General features: G+C 52.7%; 2 protein-coding genes across 3 annotated transcripts; both read right to left on the bottom strand.

The window, feature by feature from the left end:
* Positions 1-941: 941 nt before the first annotated feature.
* Positions 942-4,434, bottom strand: SMIM24 (small integral membrane protein 24). The gene is made up of 4 exons (XM_033135222.1): positions 4,263-4,434; positions 3,857-3,971; positions 3,506-3,568; positions 942-2,031 (listed from the first exon to the last, which is right to left on the bottom strand). Exons 1-4 carry the CDS (start codon positions 4,327-4,329, stop codon positions 1,896-1,898), a joined length of 381 nt encoding a protein of 126 aa, XP_032991113.1. The 5' UTR covers positions 4,330-4,434; the 3' UTR covers positions 942-1,895.
* A 5,342-nt stretch (positions 4,435-9,776) lies between these two features.
* Positions 9,777-15,305, bottom strand: DOHH (deoxyhypusine hydroxylase). Of its 2 annotated transcripts, XM_033135209.1 has the most exons (6): positions 14,989-15,305; positions 12,827-12,991; positions 12,331-12,649; positions 11,758-11,834; positions 10,936-11,176; positions 9,777-10,535 (listed from the first exon to the last, which is right to left on the bottom strand). In XM_033135209.1, exons 3-6 carry the CDS (start codon positions 12,602-12,604, stop codon positions 10,216-10,218), a joined length of 912 nt encoding a protein of 303 aa, XP_032991100.1. In that variant the 5' UTR covers positions 12,605-12,649; positions 12,827-12,991; positions 14,989-15,305; the 3' UTR covers positions 9,777-10,215. The 2 variants fall into 2 exon arrangements, with proteins under 2 accessions (XP_032991100.1, XP_032991099.1); XM_033135208.1 differs by lacking the exon at positions 12,827-12,991.
* Between the last annotated feature and the right edge of the window lie 6,027 nt (positions 15,306-21,332).

The raw sequence follows: 21,332 nt of genomic DNA, 5'->3' as shown, positions 1-21,332 counted from the left end.
GGAAAGCCAGAACGGCCCCCAGCCCCACCAGCCACGGCTTCCTCTGGGCCACTGCAGGCGGGAGCAGAGCGGGGTCAGCAGCCTGGCCACCAGGTTGGGGTTCCCCCGTCTTCCTGCCTCCCTGCCCCCTCCCCTAGGCCTTACAGGGATGGGCCTGAACTGGCCACAGGACCAGAGCTGCCGGAAGGGAGAGTCGGCCAGGGGTCATCCAGAATCTGTCCATCCTAGTCCGTCTGCTCTAGCCCCTGCCCAGTGGGTTCTGGGCTGCAGCCAGGCTGGAGGAGGAAGTGGACTGCACCCCAGTGCAGGGTGTGGCCGGCGCCACCACAGGAAGTGGGGGGTGGGGTGGGGCTCCCTTCCCTGTGTTCCAGGCTCCCTGGGGAGGGGCCCAGGGTCCCAAGCATCCCAGCGCCCTGTCTCCCTGAAGCTTACCCTGACCCCTCACTCCCCACAGCCAGAGCCCTGAAAGGGGGAGGCTCAGAAAAGGTGGGGAACTCACGTCCTGAGGACCTACAATGTGCCAGGTCCTGCAATGGCTCTTAAGCCGCGATGCCTCCTTCAAGCCTCACACTAGTGGTTAGAACTCTTGTCTTCCCTTTGCAGAAGAGCCAGCTCAAGGCTCAGAGTTCAAGTCACCTCCTGGGGCGGCCACACAGCACGGCAGAGAAGCACAGTTCTCCCAGGTGGGAACCATGCTAAGGAAAGAACACCCTTCACCTGAACCTCCAAATTTGACCATAGCCACAGCCTGCAAAGGCTCCCGTATTTTGGGCAAACTGAACATCCCTCCCAGCCCTGCCAACAACAGCCAGGGAGGCCTGGCCAGTAGCTTTCCTCTTTCTAAGCCTCAGTATTTTCAGCTGGAAAGTGGGTATTTTCAGCTTGGACTAGGTGGGTGCTGATGGAGACTGAGAGGAAAAAGATGCGAGGCGTTCAGTGGGCCATCTATTAGTGTGTTTATTATGTGTGTTCTACGTGTATGTATGGTTTTTTCGTCCCCTGGTGGACGATCCTGGAAGTGTTCTCAGAAGCCTTTTGGGCAGGATCCTACCACCCCCACCCCCACCCCAGCTACGGTCCCCAGAACAGAGCCCCAAATGCCATACTTTGTGAACGTCCTCATTAAGAATATTCAACTTATTAAGAAATACGTAATGTCCAGGGCAAGGTCCAGGATCCAGAGAAAGTGAGGAAATGGGGGAGGCTGGAAACAGGAGAAAATGTTTGTTTCTTCCCAAGAAAATGCAGGGACCCGGGGCCCCTCACACTCCAAGAACCAGTTCTCAGAAACAGAGTCAAGTGACCCAAAACACCGGGAAGGAGGGAACAAGGATTTCCCAGGAGATGGCCCTCGGGGCTCAAACTCCAGCAAAATCGAGATTGCAGGGGGTGCGTTTACTCTGCCCAGGGTAGATCTTCCATACCTGCCCGGGCATTGCCCCCCAAACCCAAAGCTGCTGCCCCCAGGGGGAACCAGTCCCAAGAGAAGACAGGAGCCCTTCTGAAGGGCTCTGATCAATTCTTTAATGCAGATCCCCAAGAGGTCGCCCCTGGCTCATCCTGGTCCTGAGGCTTTGTGGGAGGGAGGAGTTTCTGGTCAAGAGATACCGGGCAGAGGGAAAAGAAACTAGGCAGTGGGTCGAAGCAGGGGGAGCCATGAGATTGTGGGGGCTTGGGAGTTTCTCCACAGCCAAGGGCAAGAAGAATCACCAGGCAGGACAACTAGGGAAGGAGGGTGCATAGAGACCATGTAAGGTGCCAAGAAGGGGCAGGGCAGGCCTGCCTGTATTCTAACCCCAGCTGGAGTCACTTCGGTGCCTTCAGGTCCCACTCATTGATTATAGTGTGGAAAAGGCATCTCGGGGGGTCTGCCTGGAGAAGGGGGCAGGCAGTGGTCACATGGCGGTGTCCTTGGCTTTCTCCTGGTCTGTGGGCTCCTCTTTCTCCTCGAGCTCCAGCCCCAAGTTGCTCTCTCCTTCCTTCTTGGCCTTTTCTTCCTTCTCTTCATTCTTCTCCCTCTTGCCTTCTTTACTGTAGGGACACAAAAGCACCAGACCCCAATAAGAAACAGAGACACTCCCATTTAATGGACACTTACTGTGCCAGGCCCTGTGACAAGTGCTTTACAGAAAGTATCTTCATTGAATTCTCAAAACAGCCCTAACGAGGCAGCCTTGTTTCCATTTCACAAAGACAGAAACTGAAGTTCAATTGTCCCGTGCACAGACAGGTGGATGAGTAGGGGAGAAGAATGGATGGATAGATGGATAGAAATGCAGGTGGGTGTGGGTAGGTGGGTGGTAGGTGGGTAGATGGATGGGTGGATGGATGAGTAGTTAGGTGAAGGGAAAGTTGCATGGAGGAATAATGCAACCCAATAGATAAATGAATGGGTAGGTGTGCAGATTAATTGGAGGAAGGGGAGAGTGGCGGGTCAATGATGGGTGGATGGGAATGTAGATGGGTAGAAGGATGGAGAGATCAGTGGGCTGATGGACGGGTGAGCAGGTGAATGTGTGGGTGACAGAACGGGTGAGTGGATGGATGGATGGATGGATGGATGGGTGGATGGATGGGTGGGTGGATGGGTGGGTGGATGGATGGATGGATGGATGGGTGGATGGGTGGATGGGTGGATGGGTGGGTGGGTGGGTGGATGGGTGGGTGGATGGATGGGTGGGTGGGTGGGTGGGTGGGTGGATGGGTGGGTGGGTGGGTGGGTGGATGGATGGATGGATGGATGGGTGGATGGGTGGATGGGTGGATGATGGGTAGAAAAGTAGTTAGGTTAATGGATAGCTGCATGGAAGGATGAATAAATGAATGGGAAGGTGAGTGAATGAATAGGAGGAGGAAGAGAATGATAGAGCAATAGATGGCAGTGTAAATGGGTGGATGGACTACTGGGTCAATGGACTAATAGGCAGGTGGATTGATGGATGAATGATGGATGCTGCAGGGTGAAGACTGGGTAGGCAGACGGAGGGAGGGAGGGAAGGATGAAAAAGGGAAGAAACTACTAATGTAGAATCCCGTGGGACCTGGAACCTCCCGCACATCCTAGGAGTAGGAAGCACGTTTTCCTGGGGCTGAGCTGGGCCTTGTACAAAGCCGTCAGTCAGGTCCACACCTCCATCAGGCACATCTTGGGCTGAGCTGAGAATCTTTCAGCCACGCTGGTCTCCTCCCAGCTCTGCACTCCTGCCCCCAAGCCTTTGCTCCCCCAATCCTGAGCACATGGCTGTGGGACACAGTGTCGGGAAGGCTGGTGGTCAGGGTGGAAACTGTGAGGAGGAAACTGAAGTCCCTGTGAGCCAGGACTGAAGGAGAGGAGCTAGCCAGAAGATACAGGAAAAGGCGTTCCAATCAGAGCCAGCAATAAGTGCAAAGGTCCTGGGGCAGGAATGTGCTTGAGGTGTTCAAGAACAGAAAGAGGTCACCTGTGCACATCCACCCAGCCCCCCTGGCCCCCATACATGTCTACACATGCTCACACAGGCACTACCTCAGGTCCCTGTCTTGGTATGGGCTGATCTCCATTCTGAACATGGATTCCTCACTCTCGGCTCTGTAGGAGAGATGGAGATGGGGTGAGGGTGGGTGAAGGGCCGCAGGTGGGGATAGCCTCACTGCCACTGGGGGTCATGAATTCCGAGAAGCAAGGAGGCTGTGAGCTGCATAGCTGTCTTGGTCTGTGGGATGGGGGTCCAAGGAGCAGCAGGGAACTGGGGAGGGAGGAGCCAGGACCAGAGAGGGTCAGGAAGTGGGAGGGGGTGCCCAGCACTTTGGGGAGGCGGAGGGATGGGGAAGGGGGCACAGGGATAGGCAGCCTCGGGGTGGGGAGAGGGGCTCCCACCTCTCTTTGGAGCACCAGATGCGGTTGGCCAGCATGAGGATGAAGACTATGAACAGGAAGCCCACCACGGCAGCGAGGCCCACCAGCCACGGCTTCAGGCGCAGGTGTTCTGTGGCTGTTGAAAGGTGAGGGGAGGTGGGATTCAGAGACAGGGGAGGGAAGGGCCCCCAAAGTGAGAGGAAGAAGGGAGCCAGGGTTGCTCAGCTAGATGGGGTCTTGGAAAGGAGCTGGGTTTTAGTGCAGGAGAAGGAGCTCAGCTTGGGGAGCGGGGCTCCATGTACAGGGAGCGGGGCTCCCTCTCCTCTTCTGCTTGCACCCTCTCTCAGAGTCCTCGGTTTCTCATTATTGAAAATCGGGAGATGGTGAGCCCCTCCCCACCCCACCACCCCGGAAGTGGGAGCCCTACCTTGCTGGGCCTCGGCAGGCAAGAGGAACAGAGCGCTGAATACGAAAAGGGTCTCCAGGGTCCCCATGGCTACGGAGGAGCCAGCAGCCGGAGAGTACAGTCCAGGAGGGTGCTGTCCTCTTTGGCTGGGCGAGGCCCTGCCCAGCCCCTGATAAGGCGCAGGTGGGTCTGGGGCAGGGGCCCTCCCTTCACCCCACCTGGTTGGCAGCCCCCCTTCCCCAAGGAGGGAAGACTCTGGACCTGGTATAATGATTAACCTGGGGAGTGCGGCCCCTGTGCCTGCCCAGGACCGCCTGCCCTGAGGTCACCCAGGCTCCCTGCCACAGGGGCTGCGCTGAGATGGCCCTGAACATGTTACGTTTATTCTCTGAATACCCCACAAAATTTGCCACCTCCATTTTACAGAAGCTCAGTGAGGCCAGAAGCCCCAAGGTCATACAGAAATAGGCAGAGCTGGGTTTGACGCTGGGTCTCCCTCACCACACCAGCTTATGCTGCCTCTTTCTGGCTCCCATACCCCTGGGGACCCACAGCTACTGAGCGGTAAACACAGGGACTGAAAGAAATAGATCACGTGCCCACCAGCCATCTCCAAACTCAGCTGCTCCCACGAAGGACACCCCAGCAGCTGATGACTCAGGCTCCAGGCTCTCCTGCCCGTCAACCTTGGTCCCTGGGTTGATTAGATAGGGGGCCCTGCCCGGGCAAAGGGGGACCCCACCCCAGCTGCCACAGGACAGCCATGGCCCAGACACATGGCAGGAAGTCCAGGATCGGGGAGCCTGGTCCTCCAGGCCTGTGAGACTTCCGCTGGGTCCCCTGGGGGCTGGGGAAATGCCAGCATCATTGAACACGCATTTATGAAGTGCCTTCTGTATGCCGTGTCCTGTGCAAAGCTTGGAAGGGAAGGAAGCCTCAGGCGTTGTCCCCCGGGAGTTCTCAGGCTAATTGGGAAGTCAGGACCCCCAGAGAGACAGAGCCAGCAGCCAAGCGGCAGCGCTAGGAATAAGGTGGAAGGTGGAAGGTGGAGAAGATTTGGGAGTGGGGAGCCCACTTACTTAGCATAATAGCAGGTACATACTAAGCACTAGGTAAAGGCTGGCTGTTGTTTTTTAAAATCTTCTTGGTGTACTTGGTTTACAGACTGCCGACAGCTTGATGGAGGCTGAGTGGGGTTAGGCTCTGGGAGTTGGGGGAGCAGGAGTGCGGACACAGCCAGTGTCCAACCACCAGAACCTGCCAGCCAAGAGAAAACGTTCTCTAGCACGACAGGCACATCAGTGGAGAAAGGGCTCTGAGCACAGGTCCAGTCTAGAGAACGCCAAAGGGGTTGGTGTCTGGCTCAGTGCAGCCTCCAGAAGGAGCTTCGGACGGGTGGGTCCTTGAAGGCAATGGAGGGGCGGTGGGGGTCCCGGGTGGGGGCTACTGCAAGGACGCCCTCACTCTCCGCACGAGCATCCTCATCATCCCGCCATGCCAGGGCCAGCTGGAGGTCCAGCTGCTCCAGATCCTCGCCCTCCAGGTTCGGGCGCAGCTCCCTGGGCGTATCCTCCTGGTCCGGCTTCAGGCCGAAGGCCCAGTCTGTGGCAGGAGACTGGTGAGGAGCCTCCCGGGGCCCTGTCCACCCTCTGTCCCCTGAACTGACCCCATAGAGGCCCTTGGCCTCCCCAGGTTCTCTGTCCACCCTCCTACCCTCCCTGACTGGGAAGCGCCCTCGGTCCCCCCCAGTGGGCCCGCATTCTCCCACGGTTCATGGTGGGTTGGGGCTCACCAGCCAGGTCGTGGGCGAGGTCCTTGATGAGATGCCCGACAATGGCATAGGCCACGACCACCACCAGGAGAGCAGCCAGCAGCAGGTACAGCATGTATCTGGGCAGTCGGATGGTATCCAGTGGTGGTGGGCGGTACTCTTCATACAGTGGCGGGGCCTGGCTCCAGACCTGGGTCCCCTCCTCGTCCACCAGCTCTGGCATGGCGGCCACCTAGAGAAGGAGAGGCCCGGACATGACCCGTGCAGCGGAAGTATTAAGGGGCTTTGGGTAAGAAGATTAGGGCTCCCCCATGACCACCATCTGCCTGCATGAATCATATCGCAAATCACGTTTCCCCACTGGCCGCCCTGGCCCTGGCTCGACTCCAGCCACACCAGCCGCCCCACTGCATGTCCATCCCCACCTCAGGGTCTGTGCACTGGCTGTTCCCTCTCCTGGGAAAATCCCTACCCTCGTGTAGCTGACATTCAAAGTGGGGAGAGGGACTGAGTAAAACAGAACCTTAGAGTAAATGACATATTGGGTTAGAAAGTGAAGAGTGGTATGGGGCAGGAGGGGTGGGCAGAGACATGGTCTAAGGCAGGAGTGTCCACACTGCGGCCCGCGGCCCAACTGCGGCCCGCAAGCCATTGTTAATTGGCCCGCAGCAAATTCCAAAAATATATTTAGTTTACTTAAATAAACCAGGTGAGGCAATATGTACTTCACCTCGAGTGAGTGGCCCGGCTGTTTGTGTATTTTACCACGTATGGCCCTTGGTAAAAAGCGTTGAAAAAAGTTTGGACACCCCTGGTCTAAGGGGATGGCACTGCTTGAAGGGGAGTTCAAGTTTAAAACGGGGTAGCCAAGTCCATACCAAACGACACTTGAGCAGAGACCCAGAGGACGAAGGGAACCAGCGATGGTGGTACCAAGGGGAAGAGTGTTCCAAGCTGAGGAAACGAACAGGCTGTGCAAAAGCCCTGAGGCAGGGTCGTGCCTGGCATATTGGAGAAACAGTGAGCAGGCCCGTGTGGCGGGAGCGGTGATAAGGAGGAGAGAGGGAGGAGGTGAGGGCAGGGAGGGGACGGGGCAGGTCGTGCAGGGCCCTGTGGGCCCGGGGAGGACTTAGGCTTTTACCCCAGGGAGGTGGGAACCCTGGAGAGCTGTGTGCAGAGGTGGGGTGGGACCTGATTTGGGTGCTCATGGGTGCCCTCTGGTGGCTGCTGGGGGAGGACAGACCATGGGGGGACTAGGGCGGAGGGGACTGAGCTGGTCTACGTGACCCGAGTGGAAGCAGAGGAAGGGAGAGAAGTGGGAGGATCTGGGGTCGATTTTAAACTGGTCACACCTTACTGTAAGCTGCACCTGGAGTTTCCATGTCCTGTGGGAGGAGCAACTTCGGAGGTAACAGGAGGCATTGGAAGGACATACTGGGTTTGGGGTGCCTTATCAATAACAGAATGTAGATGTTGAGAGGCGGCTGGACCCCGAGTGTGAGTTCAGGGGAGCCCCGGGATGAAGACAGGACTGGGGGTGTCATCACGGCATAGGCGGGGTTGGAGCCCCAAGTGGAACAGGTCGCCTGGAGGGGTGCAGTTTGGGGAAAGAAGAGACCACAGGATCCAGCCCTGAGCAACGAAGGAGAGGGGAACTGAGGGATCCCACAAAGGTGGGAGGGAAGTCAGGCGAGCGCTGGGTCCCTGAGGAGATCCCAGGAGGAAGGGGGGCCAGCTGGGTCAGATGCTGCTGGGGGTGGGGGACAGAGACTGAATGTGATCACCAGATTGGACACTGGGAGGTCACCTGCGGGCAAGAACAGTTCTGGGGACAGGAGAGATAGAGCCTGGTTGGGGCCAGTCTCGGAGAGAGAAGGGAGTGACCTGGAAGCTGGTCAGGGTTCGACAGGTCTTCCCTGGGCTTTCACTGTCAAGAGCAGAGAAGAATGGGGGCGAGAGCTGGATGACAGTGGGGGAAGGAGGGGTTCTGGGATTTTGCCCTTGTTTTTAAGATATGACTGCCTGTCTGTGCTGATGGGTGGAGAGGGAAAACAGATGAGAATGGAGAATGGCTGAAGCGATAGCTGAATTAGCAACAGGGACTGGGGTCTGGTGCATAAATGGAGGGGCTCAGGCAGCCGGCGCCAGAAGGATGCCTGTGACACTGAGATAAGACATATGTTTGGTCTTCGTCCAGCTTCCTGGAACCAAGCTCCTAAAACCCTGTCATTTTCTGAGTGATGAGGGTGAAAGGGCCCTTGTGCTTCTTAATTCGCCTCTCACCACACCTGAGCAAATGCTAATGAGGATTGGGCTGTGGGCGGAGCACCTACCGCAGGTGAGAGGGAACTTTCCGCCCCACCTGATGCCACCCGCAGGGCTGGGGCTGATCACCTACAAGCGATGACTTAATCCATGGGCTTCCGGAAAATCCCTAAATGAAAAGCCTTGGGGAGGGGAGCTTCGTGTGCTAGGAAGGAGGCTGCCCCAGTTCCATGAGGACAGACGCTCCTGCGCTGGAGACCTCTGCAGACCTTGGCTTATGTGCCTCTTCATCTGTGTACTTGACAAGAAATAGGTAAGTAAAGTGCTTTCCTGAGTCGTTAAGCCATTCTAACAAATCCTCAAATGAGGGGGTGGTGGGAACCCCAGTCCGTCAAAAGTATGGGAGGGCTAGCTGGGCTTGGGACCTGTCTGAAGTGGGGGTGGTCTTGGGGAGCTGCGCCCTGAACCTGTGGGGTCTGTGCTAATTCCGGGTGTTAGTGTCAGGACTGATTTGCAGGACACCCAGCTGGTGTCTGCAGAGAAATGGGAGAACTGCTTGCTGTGGAGAACACATGCATTTGGCGTCAGAAGGGTTGGCAGAAGAGATTGTAGTAAAAACAGGTAGTCATGATGCCTGAGGTCCCCCTGGTACCTGTGCCCTCATGGAATCCCCTCCATCTCCAGGAAGGTTGTTGCTGACTCATAGAAAGCAGCAGAAACGATGATGTGCCACATGTGAAATTAAGCTGTTGTTAGGCTGGTTTCATAGAGCCATAAATGGTGTGGGGAGAGCCAGGAGTGCAGTTTCCAGGCTCTCCGCCTCACGTGGAAAGGTGCTGGCTCAGGTAGTAAATGGCCATCAACTGTGATTGGATGGCCATCAGCTGTAACGAGTGAGTCATTGGACACTAATATAACTGCCGTGGTTATGCCAGCAGCAAATGGGGGTTAGCAAGAAGATGGTGGCTGAGCTAGCAAGAGCGGATTGCAGAGGCAGATGCCGCCAGCAAGAATATAATGGTATGACTCCCCTATCTATGGTTCCATGGGTGTTCCTGTTTGGCCTCACCACGTCCTGCGTTCTTATGTGGGGAGCGGGAGCTGAGACCCTGCATGACAAACGGCGCAGCGAGCAGGTCTCCAGCACGACAAATGGGCTGCTCAAGGCTGCACCAGGAGGAACTGGGGAGTTGGGATGGGAACGCATAGCCCAGGCTCTTAGCCATACCACCAAACCCCTTCCTCTATGCCCCCATGAGGGTCTAGGGAGGGTCAGGCTGGAGGGCCCGACCCCCTGGGAAGGGTCTGACTGGACAGATATTATCCCCGGGAAAGGTGGTGAAACAAGGACAGAGGCTTTTGTCGGTCACATGTTGTCTGGCACAGGACAGGCAGATAGCAGAGCTGAGCTCTGCAAACCACCCCCCTCACTCACTGAAGACATGTTCCTTGTGAGTAGCCAACCCCTGCCCTGCAGCCCCCACACACTGAGTCATCGCTTGGCAAACATAATTTAATGTTCCACGTAAGCAATGACCAGGGGCCTGCTCGTCCCTCTCCAGGCTGAGTCCCTAGCCCAGCCCACCGAGGGACCACCTCGCCACCCTGCCCAGGCCCCCGGGACAGGTGTCCCCACAGTGCCTTTCCCTGCAGCCCCTCAGAAGCTCCCCAGAGCACAGCCCCGCCCCTGCATGCCCTCCCTCCCACACTGACGTCCCGCCCCATGTACTGCAGCCCTCTGCTAGGCCCCTTGAGGGAGGGACAGCAGAGACCTCAGCCTGGCCCCAGGGGAACTCAAGATGCAAAAGTGGCCGTGATCCCACTAAGCAGACAGATCCAGGGAGCCAGGAAAGTGAGATCCGATTCACACCCACACGATTCATGGTTCCCGTGCCCAGTCCCGCAGGGGAGAGGCCCCGGGCTAGGCGGTCAGTGGCTCTAGGAGACGGACGGACGCAGCTGCTCCAGCCCATTGGCGTACTGGAAGGCCGGCCCCGTCTCATACTCATACATGTCCAAGGCCACCTCGCAGCTCTCCCGCACCACGCGCTCAGGGTCGGCCACATGGGCCCGCAGCGCGGCCAGGCAGGCGGGCCGGGCAATCGCTCCCAGGGCCTCCGCACACTCATGTCGCACCATGGGGTTCTCGGTTCGCTGGGCCAGGGCAGCCACCAGCTGGGGCACTGCCGCCTCATGCTGCAGCTGGCCCAGGACGTAGCCGATCTCATGGCGGAAAAGGGCACTGCCACAGCGCAGGCCTGTAGGAGGGAGGGAGAGAGGTCACTTGCTGGGCGGTACCATCAGGGCAGGTGGGGACACTCAAGGACACGGGGCTGGGCATTCGAGGGGCAGAGACAAGTAATAACAGGAAGGGGGGGAAGGATGCTGCAGTCAGGCTGCCGAGGGTCAAATCCCAACTCTGCTGCTTGCTGACAGGCTGTGTGACCTCAGGCAAGTCTCTCTGCCTCTCTGGGCCTCAGGTACCCCCATGGAGAATGGGAGGAATAAGAGTGCCCACCCAGCTCTGCGGATGGCTTAATTTGCACGAAGCCCGTGAGGAAGTGCTAGAATCTGAGCTCAGGGATCATGTCCCCCGGGACGAGTTTCTCCATGTCACAGACATGGCCACTGAGCCTTGCCCAGGGGCCCCCTCCTCACCCTCAGCCAGCGCCAGGGCAGCCTCCTCACTACCCGCATCACGCAGGGCGAACATGGCTCGGTATCGGTCGAAAAGTGGCCGGGCCTCGTCCAGCAGTGCCTCCCTCAGCCGCCCCACGTCGTGCTCCTCGGCTGGTGGGGCCGGATCCACCGAGAGGTAGGGCCCGGCTGCGGCCGGCTCCCCATTCAGTTGCTGCAGCCACTGCAGCCGCCGGAGGGCCAGCTGGCACGTCTCAGCCACCTGCAGGGAGAGGGGTGACAGGCGACCACTAGAGACATGGTGGTGGGCCTGACAGGACCCCATCCCCATCCTCCAGGGGTGATTAGGGAGTGATGAGGGAGACAGAGGGCCAGGGAGGAGCTCGATGTGGAGGTGATGTTGGGACCAAGTGAAAGAGTGAGTCAGGTGGAAACAGCCAGTGCAAAGCCAGAAGCAGGACCTGCCGGACCCAACAGGGGAGAGCCAATAGGCTGAGGGGGAGTTAGCCACAGCTGGTCAGGCGTTAGGACAGACTATTTAGGACCTATGGGCCACAGTGTGGACTTGCGATTTTGTCCTAAAGGTGGTAAGAAGCCATGAAAGGGATGGACAGAGAAGTTAGGATGGCTCCTCTGTGGTTCGAGGTGTGAGACAGGCTGGCCAAGCAGGGCAGATTTTGGTGGGCATGCAGTGTTCAGTTTTACCCAGTGGGGCAGCGGCTTGTACCTCCTGACTGCCACCTCTCTCCTCATTCCCTGGCCAAGCAGTTGCCCTGGCAACCAGACCCAGGATCAGAGGTTGGTATAGGCCGGGGCAGGGAAAGGAGGGCCCGGCCACATTACCTCCACGACAGGGTCGGTGGAGTACTGCTTCAGGATCTCCAGAACTTCCGGGTCCCCGATAGCCCCCAGGGCCTCCCCTGAGAAGAACGAGACAGAGCTCCTGTTGATTGGTTGGCTGGAAAAGGCCCTGGGCACCTCAGGGGACGCACACAACAGGTGCTCAAAAAAAAACGTTTGCCCAATGAATGAAACAAATGGATGAAACAGACATCAGGGGTTCCATCAGGGGTTGTCAGTCTACAGCACACCACCTGTTTTTTTTATGAGTGAACAATGGTTTTTATGGTTTAAAAAAAAATATTTTTTAATCAAGGGGATAATATTTCACGACACATGAAAATTGTATGAAACTCAAATCTCAGCGTCCATAAAGTTTTACTGGCACACGACCACACCCATCTTTTGACTGGTTTATGGTAGCTTTTCTGCTGTGATGGCAGAGTTGAGTTGTGGCAACAGACTGTCTGGCTGGCAGGACTGAAAATCTTGACTACCTGCGCTTTACGGAGCCCATTTGCTGAGCCCTGGTTTGGGCCACGTGTGAGTGAACATGCCCTCACTCCTGCCACTCACCTGCCTCATGGCGCACCATGGGCTCCTGGCAGGTGTCACGCAGCACATCCACCAGCACAGGGATGGCCCGGCGATCCTGCATCTGGCCCAGGCAATAGGCCAGCTCGTGCTTGAGCAGGGCGGAGTCATCACTGAAGGCCTGGCTGATCCAGGTGATGGCGGCTGGGCCGCCGAGCCCTCTAAGTGTGAAGAGCGCCCGGAAGCGGGCCTGCAGGGGTTGCTGGGGGTCTACCAGCGTCTGCCCAATGGCCTCCACCTCCTGCTCCGTTACCATGGCGCCTGCCTGTTTCCTTCCACAGCCTCTCTCCAGCACAAGAACCTAGGACGGAAACCAAAAGGCCAAGTTAGAGGCATCCTTCTCCTGCTCACTGACTTGTTCATTTAAGTTAGGACCTGGTGGGGTGGCTTCCTACCCGCTATCCAGTCTGGGCATCTAGGTTGACAGTCTGGCTCTAGCCCCGCCTACTTGCTGTGTGGCCCTACCTAAGTTACTTACCCTTTCTGGCCTTTGGCCTATACATCAGCAATGACCTCCACTGTTCTGCTCTCCACAAAGCAGCCAGAGGGACTGTAGTAACTGGTCCTCAAGATGGCCCCCAATGGCCCCCACCTCTTGGTATCAGTGCTCTGTAAGGCCCCCTTACACAATGAATAGGCTAACCTGTGTGAACAATAGGATATAGAAGGAATGACAGTGTGACTTCTGAGGGTAGATCACAAGAAACACTGTAATTTGTTACACAGCACAGGTAACTGATACAGGGATCCTTTCAGCATATAGACCAGACCATGTGACTCCCTTGCAAAATGCTATGGTACCTCATTACTCTAAAATCCTTGACAGTCTCAAAAGCCCTGTGTGACCTGCCCCTGTCCCCGCTACACCTTCACTTCCTCCCTCTCTTCCCCTTGTTCATTCCACTCCACCCAACAGGCCTCCTCGCTGTTCCTCCAACACACCAGGCACAGTCCTGCCCCAGGGCCTTTGCATGAGTGTTGCTCCCTCAGCAACACTCTCCCCCAAATGCCCCCATGCTCACTCACTTCCATCAGTCTCAAATGTCACCTCCTCAGGAAAGCCTTCCCTGATCACAATCTTTAGTGTTGCTCCTCCATCTCTTTGTTCTGCTTTATCTTTCTTCGAAGTGCTTACCACCACTACATACCGTAGTGGACATTTACAAGGACGATAACCCTAACAGTCACAGCAGCTGACATTTACCTATAGAGCATGTGCTATGTGCCAGGCACCTCTTCTTAGCCCTTTACAGGTGAACTCGTTTAATCCTCACCACAACCTGATGAGACAGGCACTAGCACTGTCACCATTTTACAGGAAAGGAAACACAAGCACAGAGATTAATGACTTGCTTAGAAACATTGTGAAGTTATGAATCCAGAAGGCTGGGCTCCAGAATCCAGCTCTAAACCACAGCTGCTGTGCTGAATGGATGAAATAAGATGAAATGACACAGCTGGAAGGAGGGTCCCCCTCTCCGTCTTCTAGACCAATGAGGACCCGGTGGCCGCTTCACAAACATGATAAGCAGGCTGCAGCATGCCAGCAGCCCTCTGGCTCCCAGCGGCATCAGCAGGGCCACCCGGGGTTTAATAAGGGAGGTGTAGCTGTTTGAGCACAGGCGACCATCAAAAGAGAGGTCACCTGAAAGAGGGATCGTCAGAATCCACAGAAGCCAGGAGTGAGCCACAGCAAGGGCAGATGGGACTCAGGACTCCTGACAGGCCCTTGATAAGTATGTGTGGAGCAATCGAACATCTACTGCCCGCCAGGCACGCCTCTAAGCACTTTGTGCACAGTATAAATCCGTGTCATCCGTAAAATGGGCTGAAGGGGACACAGGGACCTCACAGATTTACTGTGATGAAGTTATGGTCATACTAAGAATACCGAGCACAACTGCTGCCACCCAGTACCCACTTAATAAACCTGAGCTAGTAAGTATTTTTGCAGGGAGCCCGACACCTGCCGCTGTGCTCCAGAGGACAACGGAGGGCACACCAACCACCTCAAAGCCCGCAGTTCACACCTGAGGCCCATTTTTTAGTGGGATAGGGGACCAGGCTGTGGGTGTGGGGTTGAGGGAGTCAGTCCTCAACCAACGCAGAATGTGGGAATCCGTTCATACCTGTGAAGGTCTCAGAGACAGACACGATGAATTAGTAAGGGATGGAAGAAGAGCCCTAGATCTTGGAAGTCCCTCCCCTTCCTAGAGTCCTCTTAAACCAAGAATTCCCAACAAAAAGATCTCCGGTAACCGGACTCCCTACCCCCCAGAGGAGTTGCCCCACACGGGATCCTTTAGGGCTGCTCGCCGGATCCCTTTCCTTGGAAGACACTCCTAGGAACGGGATGCCTCAAGATCTATCTACGCAGATCCCCGACTGCCGGATCCCTCACAAATTGGTTCTCTCTAAACTCCGATAAAGGAGTCTTCCGACATGGGATCCCAGACACATGCGCTGGGTCCCCAGCTAAGGGATTCCCGGAGAATGGTCCCAGAACCCCGGGAAGAGCTTGCCCGGACTCGAAACCCCTCAGGAGGAGACCCCTCTAACAGCCAGCGAATACATCCCAGAGCCGGGTTCCCCCAACGAGGCGTCCACCCCATGCCCGCACTCCAGGTCCCGGTCCCGCACCGTGCTCCCCGCCGCCGGAACGCCTGAACGAACTCGCGAAACGCAGGACGGGCCAGGATATGTCGCCGCCGCCGCTTCACCAGCCGCGACGCTCGCGATGAGCTCTGGGGGCTGCCATCTTGCTGACCACGTGAGCTGGCCGGATTGCACCAACGCAGCGCTCAGGGGGGAAGTGCCATCAAAGGTTCCTCAGCGGGAGGAGGCCCAGGAGCGCCAGTCGGCACCGGTACCATAGCTCACACTTCCTCACCAGGGTAAGTCTAAGGGCATTCCTCAGGAAAGGGAGAAGGCACTAGAACAGATTCTCTGCGGCCTCCCCACTCGATACTACAGGTGGAAATGGTTTGTGCTGATTCCACCCCCGAGAGGGCGTGGCTAGCGACGGAGGCCGCGCAGCATCCCAGGGGCAGGTCCAAACTCCAGGGCGTGGCCAATTGACGTGGCTTGACGCGAGACGGAAGGAAGGGATTAAAACAAAAAAAAGATACGGTTCGTGCATTTATTCATTTACCGGGTGGTAAATGGGCACTGAAGACGAGACAGGGTGTTGGCTTTCCCTTTGAGAAGACGCTGGCGTGTCGTGATCGGGGAAACGGCATGCCCTGACTTAGGTATTATGAAGATCATTCAGGCTGGTGGGTAGAAAACAGACAATAGGATTCTGGGTGAATTTTGAATGTGGAGAAACCAGGAATTGCGGATGGATTGGAAATGGAATTTGGGAGAAAGAGTCTTATCTTGTCAGGCATAAACACAAGGTTGTTGACATGAGTAAGTGGAGGGATGGAGCGGCCGTTAAGCATCAGCCTCCCTATCCAGTCCATCCACAGTCCTGTTGATTTTACCTCTGAAACAGAGTCGCAATCAGTCACGTCGCTCATCTTTTACCGCCCCCGTGAGAGTCCAAGCCACCACTGTCTGTCACCAGGACGCTGTCCACACAAGAAAAAGGGAGTTTTTAAGTGACTATGTCAAATCAGTGTGGTGGTTCCCCAAAAAGTTAAACGTAGAACTCCCATAGGTATACACCCAAGGGGACGAAAGCAGGGACCCAAACAATTGTCCACCTATGTTCATAGCATTATTCACAGTGGCCACAGACCCTGTTGACTTCTATTATATTTCTTCTCTATGAATTTGATTTCTCTAGGGACCTCATAAAGTGGAATCATACAATATTTGTCCTTTTGTGTCTGGCTTCTTTTGCTGAGCATAATGACCTTAGGGTTCATCCACGTTATAGCATGTATCAGAACTTCCTTCCTTTTCTAAGTTGAATAATATTCTATTGGTTTGAATGGACTAAATTTTTGTTTATTCATCTGTTGATGGACATGGGTTTTTCCCACCTTTTGCCTACTGTGAATCGTGCTATTGTGAACATGGGTGTGCAAGTATTTTTGATTCCCTATTTTCAAATTTGGGGGATGGATGCCTAGGAGTGTAATTATTAGATCATATGGTTACTCTATGTTTAACTTTTGAAAAAAATCCCCATACTATTTTCCATAGCGGCTGCACCATTTTACATTTCCACCAACAATGCACAAATGTTCTAATTTCTGCATATTCTCGCCAACACTTGTTATTTTCCACTTTTTGATAGTAGACATCCTAATAAGTGTGCAACTTATTTTGAGATGCATAAAAAATTTGATGTATAGGGCCGGCCCAGTGGCTCAGGCGGTTGGAGCTCCATGCTCCTAACTCCTAAGGCTGCCGGTTCGATTCCCACATGGGCCAGTGGACTCTCAACCATAAGGTTGCCCGTTCAACTCCTCGAGTCCTGAAAGGGATGGTGGGCTGTGCCCCCTGCAACTAGCAACAGCAACTGGACCTGGAGCCAAGCTGCGCCCTCCACAACTAAGACTGAAAGGACAACAACTTGAAGCTGAACGGCACCCTCCACAACTAAGATTGAAAGGACAACAACTTGACTTGGAAAAAAAAAAAATGTCCTGGAAGTACACGCTGTTCCCCAGTAAAGTCCTGTTCCCCTTCTCCAATAAAAAAATCTAAAAAAAAATTGATGTATTGATAAGTGGATAGAAGGGTGGATAGATAGATAATAGAGAAAATATAGCAAAATAGTAACTGGAGAAAGTGGACAGTGGGCATATGACAATTCACTGTAAAATTCTTTCAACTTTTCTATACATTTGAAAATTTTCATAATAAACCACTGGAAAAATAGGTGACAGGAAAAGGAGGGCTACTTCTATTCTCAGTTTGAGTATTTCCAAGCTAAACATTTTTAAAGTGTTTTAACTTTTAAATGTGGAACCTTTGAGTCTACCAATCTATTGTGACGAATTTATCTGACAGCAGTGTAAAAAAAAAAAATGAAAATGAAGCACTCATTGCAACATTATTTGAAATGGCAAAAAGAAACTGGAAAAACACTAACAGCCCTGCCTCTGCCTCCGGGATCCAGCCCCCATGATCACTTACCTGGACCAGTGCAGTCCCCTCCACCCTGGACCACTGGCTCTCGCCCTCTTCCCCCTCAGTCTGTACGCCCCACAGCAGTCGCGACAGGGTGCCCATGAGCACCCAAATCTGTCCTGTCTCTCCTCTGTCCACAGCCCTCCAGGGCTCCTACTGCCTTGGGGTAAAAGCCCAAGTCCTCCTCGCAGCCCACAAGGCCCTGCACGACCTGTCCTCGTTTCCTCCCCACGCTCACCTCTTCCCTCTCTTCCCCCTCGCTCACTCTTCTCCAGTCACCATGGCCTTTTCACTGTTCCTCAACATGCCAGGCACAGTCCTGCCCCAGGGCCTTTGCACATAGTGTTCACTCCACCTGGAACATTTTTTTCTTTCAAATATCTCTGTTCACTCCCTTGCCGAAACGTTTGCTCTTTTGCTCAAATGTTACCTCCTCAATGAAGCCTTCCCTGAGGAAGCACGTTAATTAAAATTATAACCTCACCCCCAGCATTCCTTTATCCAGCTCCCTGCTTTAGTTCCCCCATAGCATCTATATTTTACTGTAGGCTTTTCTACTTATTTTGTTTACTGCCTGCCTTCTGAACTAGAATATAAACACCATGAAAGCAGGGATTTTTGTCTGCTTTGTACTCCATGAGATTATACAGTCTGTCTGGAAAATAAAAATAGAGCCCTGATTTTTAGTGTTTGCCAGTTCCTGTGGTGGAAACAGTCCCACCATAATCCACTTACGAAATTCCTGACAGTGACTCTTGTGAGTCAATACACATGGGCTCCAGCACATCACTAATTGGACCCCCAGCACCTATTACATACCTGGCACAGTAGGTGCTGAATAAACATTTGAGGGAGTAATAAATGAACCATCCATCAATAGGGGGACTGATTAAATAAATAATGGATTAAAACTGCCATGCATAGCAACAAACTCACTTTGATAGGCTAAGTAAGGGTTTAAGATATTTGGTCATTCTTTCACAAATATTTCACCAATATTTGTTGAGCATCTACTATGTGGCAAGCACTGTCCCAGGCATGGAGGACATAAAATAAACAGTATCTGGCCTCATGGAGCTGACCTGCTTAGTATTATTTTATTGTCTTCTTATGTGTTCAAATGCAGGCTTTGCGTTCGGCTTTGCGGCCAACCTTGGCTGGCTTGCAAGGACACCCTTTTGAACATGTTCTGTTACTCAAGCAATGTTCTTGGGGGGGAGGGGCTTCCTGTGGGCCAGGTGCTGTGTTTATTCTGGAAGGACACCAGGCAACAGGCCAGGTGTGATCAGTCCCAAGGCTGCTCTGGGGGAAAGAGATAGGCCCAGGGCTGCAGGAAGCAGATATGGAAGCCACACCCAAAAGCAAGGCTTGTGTCAGTCAGGGAACTTGGACTCCTGGGCTGCAGACCTGTGAGAACCTCACAGCAGGAGAGAAGCCTGCACCTTCTGTTCTAGGCCTCCTCTGTGCTGGAGCAAGGCCATGGAGGCAAGGAGTCCAAACTCAAGGAGCCACAGGGCCGCGCTCCCTCCGAAGGCCCTAGGGGAAGGCCTTTTCTGCTTGTGGTGGTGGCCTGTAGTCCTTGGCTTGTAGACACATCACTCCGGTGTCTGCCTGGTCTTCCCATGACCGTCTGGGTGTGCATTGAGGTCTGTCTGAAATGGAAGGGGGAAGTATTACAGATTGTGACAGTTTTTCATCACCATCAGATTTTTTTAAAAAGATATAGTGCATCTGAATTATTTTGTTTAGTTCTATGTATCACGTTCTAGCTGGAATGTTGATAATCCAAGTTTGGGGTGAGTCAGTAAATATTAGGTACATGTTTACCTAATCTGGAGGGGCAGATATTCAAGAAGTTTCTTCATTCGACATTTATTGATCTCCTAATCTGTGCTAAGCACAGGCCTGGACCTTCTTTGTCCAACAGAATTTTCTACGATAGACATATTCTATATCTGCACCATCCAATATGGTAGCTACTAGCCAGGTGTGGCTATGGAGCATTTGAAATGTGGCCACTACAGAACTGAATTTTTAACTTGTAAAAATTTAAGTAATTTAAACGGAAAGGGAAAAATCTGATACTCAAGTCACTTATTGGAAAACTCTTAAGCATGTTTGGAACAGCTGGGATCTGTGGATCTACTTTTTCCATAGTAAAATTTTATAAAATATAAACAGAAATCTGGGGCAGCCGGATGGCTTAGTTGGTTAGAGCACGAGCTCTGAACAACAGGGTTGCCGGTTCGATTCCCACATGGGCCAGTGAGCTGCGCCTTCCACAACTAGATTGAAGGACAATGACTTGGAGCTGATGGGCCTTGGAGAAACACACTGTTCCCAATATTCCCCAATAAAATTTAAAAATAAATATAAATAAATAAATAAACTGAGGTGTGTTCAAGCTAGAGAATATTGTGTAGCAATTCCAAGATGTACAGGATCCCTTTGAACCAACCTGGAGAGATCTCTAAGAGATGTCATTGATTAATAACTGCAGAGTGATAAGTATAGTACATCATTTATAAAATATTCATATATATATACATATATATATTTATATATATACATACATATATACACACAGAAATCAAGTATTTCCAGTGAAAATTAGCACCCAAATCGAGATGGGCTGTAAATATACCATGCACACTGGATTTTAAAACTTAGTTATGAAAAGTAACATGAGGGCAGCCAGTTGGCTCAGTTGGTTAGAGCACGGTGCTCATAACACCGAGGTCACTGGTTCGATTCCCACATGGGCCAGTGAGCTGTGCTCTCCACAACTAGACTGAAAACAACGACTTGACTTGGAGCTGATGTGTCCTGGAAAAATACACTGTTCCCCAATATTCCCCAATAAAAAAGTTTAAAAAAATTTATTAAAAAAAATTTAAAAAGTAACATAAACTATCTCATTGGTAATTGTTGATTTTGATTACATGTTGAAATGTAAATATTTTTGACATCGAGTTGATAAAATAGATGATTAAAATGAATTACATTGGTTTATTTTTAATGTGGTTACTAGAAAATTTAAAATTACTTACATGTTTCATGTTTCTATTGGATAGCATTGCTGCACATCCTATGATAGTTGCAGAGTTCACTGAAATCAGATAAATGTGTATTTATATGATATAATTTCATACCACATGATTGAATGAACAGAAGTCATGTACTGTTGCACGTTTTCTTTCATATCTTTGCCCAAATGTCATCCTTGCAGTGATACCTCTCCTGATCACTGTACTTGAGACTGGAGCCCCTTGCTTTCCACTTTCCATTTTTTTTTTTTTTTTGTTATTCTCCATAATTCAGCTCCAGGAAGACAAAAAATTTTATAACAGCTTCATTGAGATATAATTCACATGCTATAAAATTCACTCATTTAAAATGTATGCTTCAGTGGGGTTTCGTATATTTTGAGTTGTGCAACCATCACATCAATTTTAGAATATTTTCATCACATCAGTAAGTCCCTAGAAATTACTCCCCATTCCTTCCTTCTCTATGCCCCTGGCAACCACGAACCTACTTCCTGTCTCTCTGAATGTGGGTGTTGTGGACATTTCACATAAATGGAATCACTATGTGGCATTGTGTGGCTGGCTTCTCTCACTGAGCATTGTATTTTCAAGGTTCATCCACGTTATTGTGAGTGTCAGTGCTTCAGTCCTTTTTATGCCAAACAGTATGCCATGATATGGATATACTACATTGTTTACCTATTCATCCATTGATGGGTGGTTTGCAGTTTGAAGCTATTATGTATAATGCTGCTATGAACATTCGTGTACAAATATTTATGTGGATACGTCTTTAATTCTCATGGGTATATACCTAGGAGTGGAATTGCTGGGTCATATGCTCACTCTACAGTTTAACTTGTCCACAGT

This window comes from Rhinolophus ferrumequinum, chromosome 18 (assembly GCF_004115265.2).
Source record: "Rhinolophus ferrumequinum isolate MPI-CBG mRhiFer1 chromosome 18, mRhiFer1_v1.p, whole genome shotgun sequence".
Classification (NCBI taxonomy): Eukaryota; Metazoa; Chordata; class Mammalia; order Chiroptera; family Rhinolophidae; genus Rhinolophus; species Rhinolophus ferrumequinum.
This window is presented reverse-complemented; position numbering and strand designations above follow the sequence as displayed.

Excerpts from the sequence above, each read along its gene's own strand:
- SMIM24 (XM_033135222.1), bottom strand. The coding sequence starts at position 4,329 with ATGGGGACCCTGGAGACCCTTTTCGTATTCAGCGCTCTGTTCCTCTTG. Across the intron at positions 3,972-4,262 it reads GCCTGCCGAGGCCCAGCAAG|CCACAGAACACCTGCGCCTG; the intron begins GTAGGGCTCCCA and ends ACCTTTCAACAG. Across the intron at positions 3,569-3,856 it reads ATCTGGTGCTCCAAAGAGAG|AGCCGAGAGTGAGGAATCCA; the intron begins GTGGGAGCCCCT and ends TCTCTCCTACAG.
- DOHH (XM_033135209.1), bottom strand. The coding sequence starts at position 12,604 with ATGGTAACGGAGCAGGAGGTGGAGGCCATTGGGCAGACGCTGGTAGAC. Across the intron at positions 11,835-12,330 it reads CATGGTGCGCCATGAGGCAG|GGGAGGCCCTGGGGGCTATC; the intron begins GTGAGTGGCAGG and ends CGTTCTTCTCAG. Across the intron at positions 10,536-10,935 it reads TGCCCTGGCGCTGGCTGAGG|GCCTGCGCTGTGGCAGTGCC; the intron begins GTGAGGAGGGGG and ends TCCCTCCTACAG.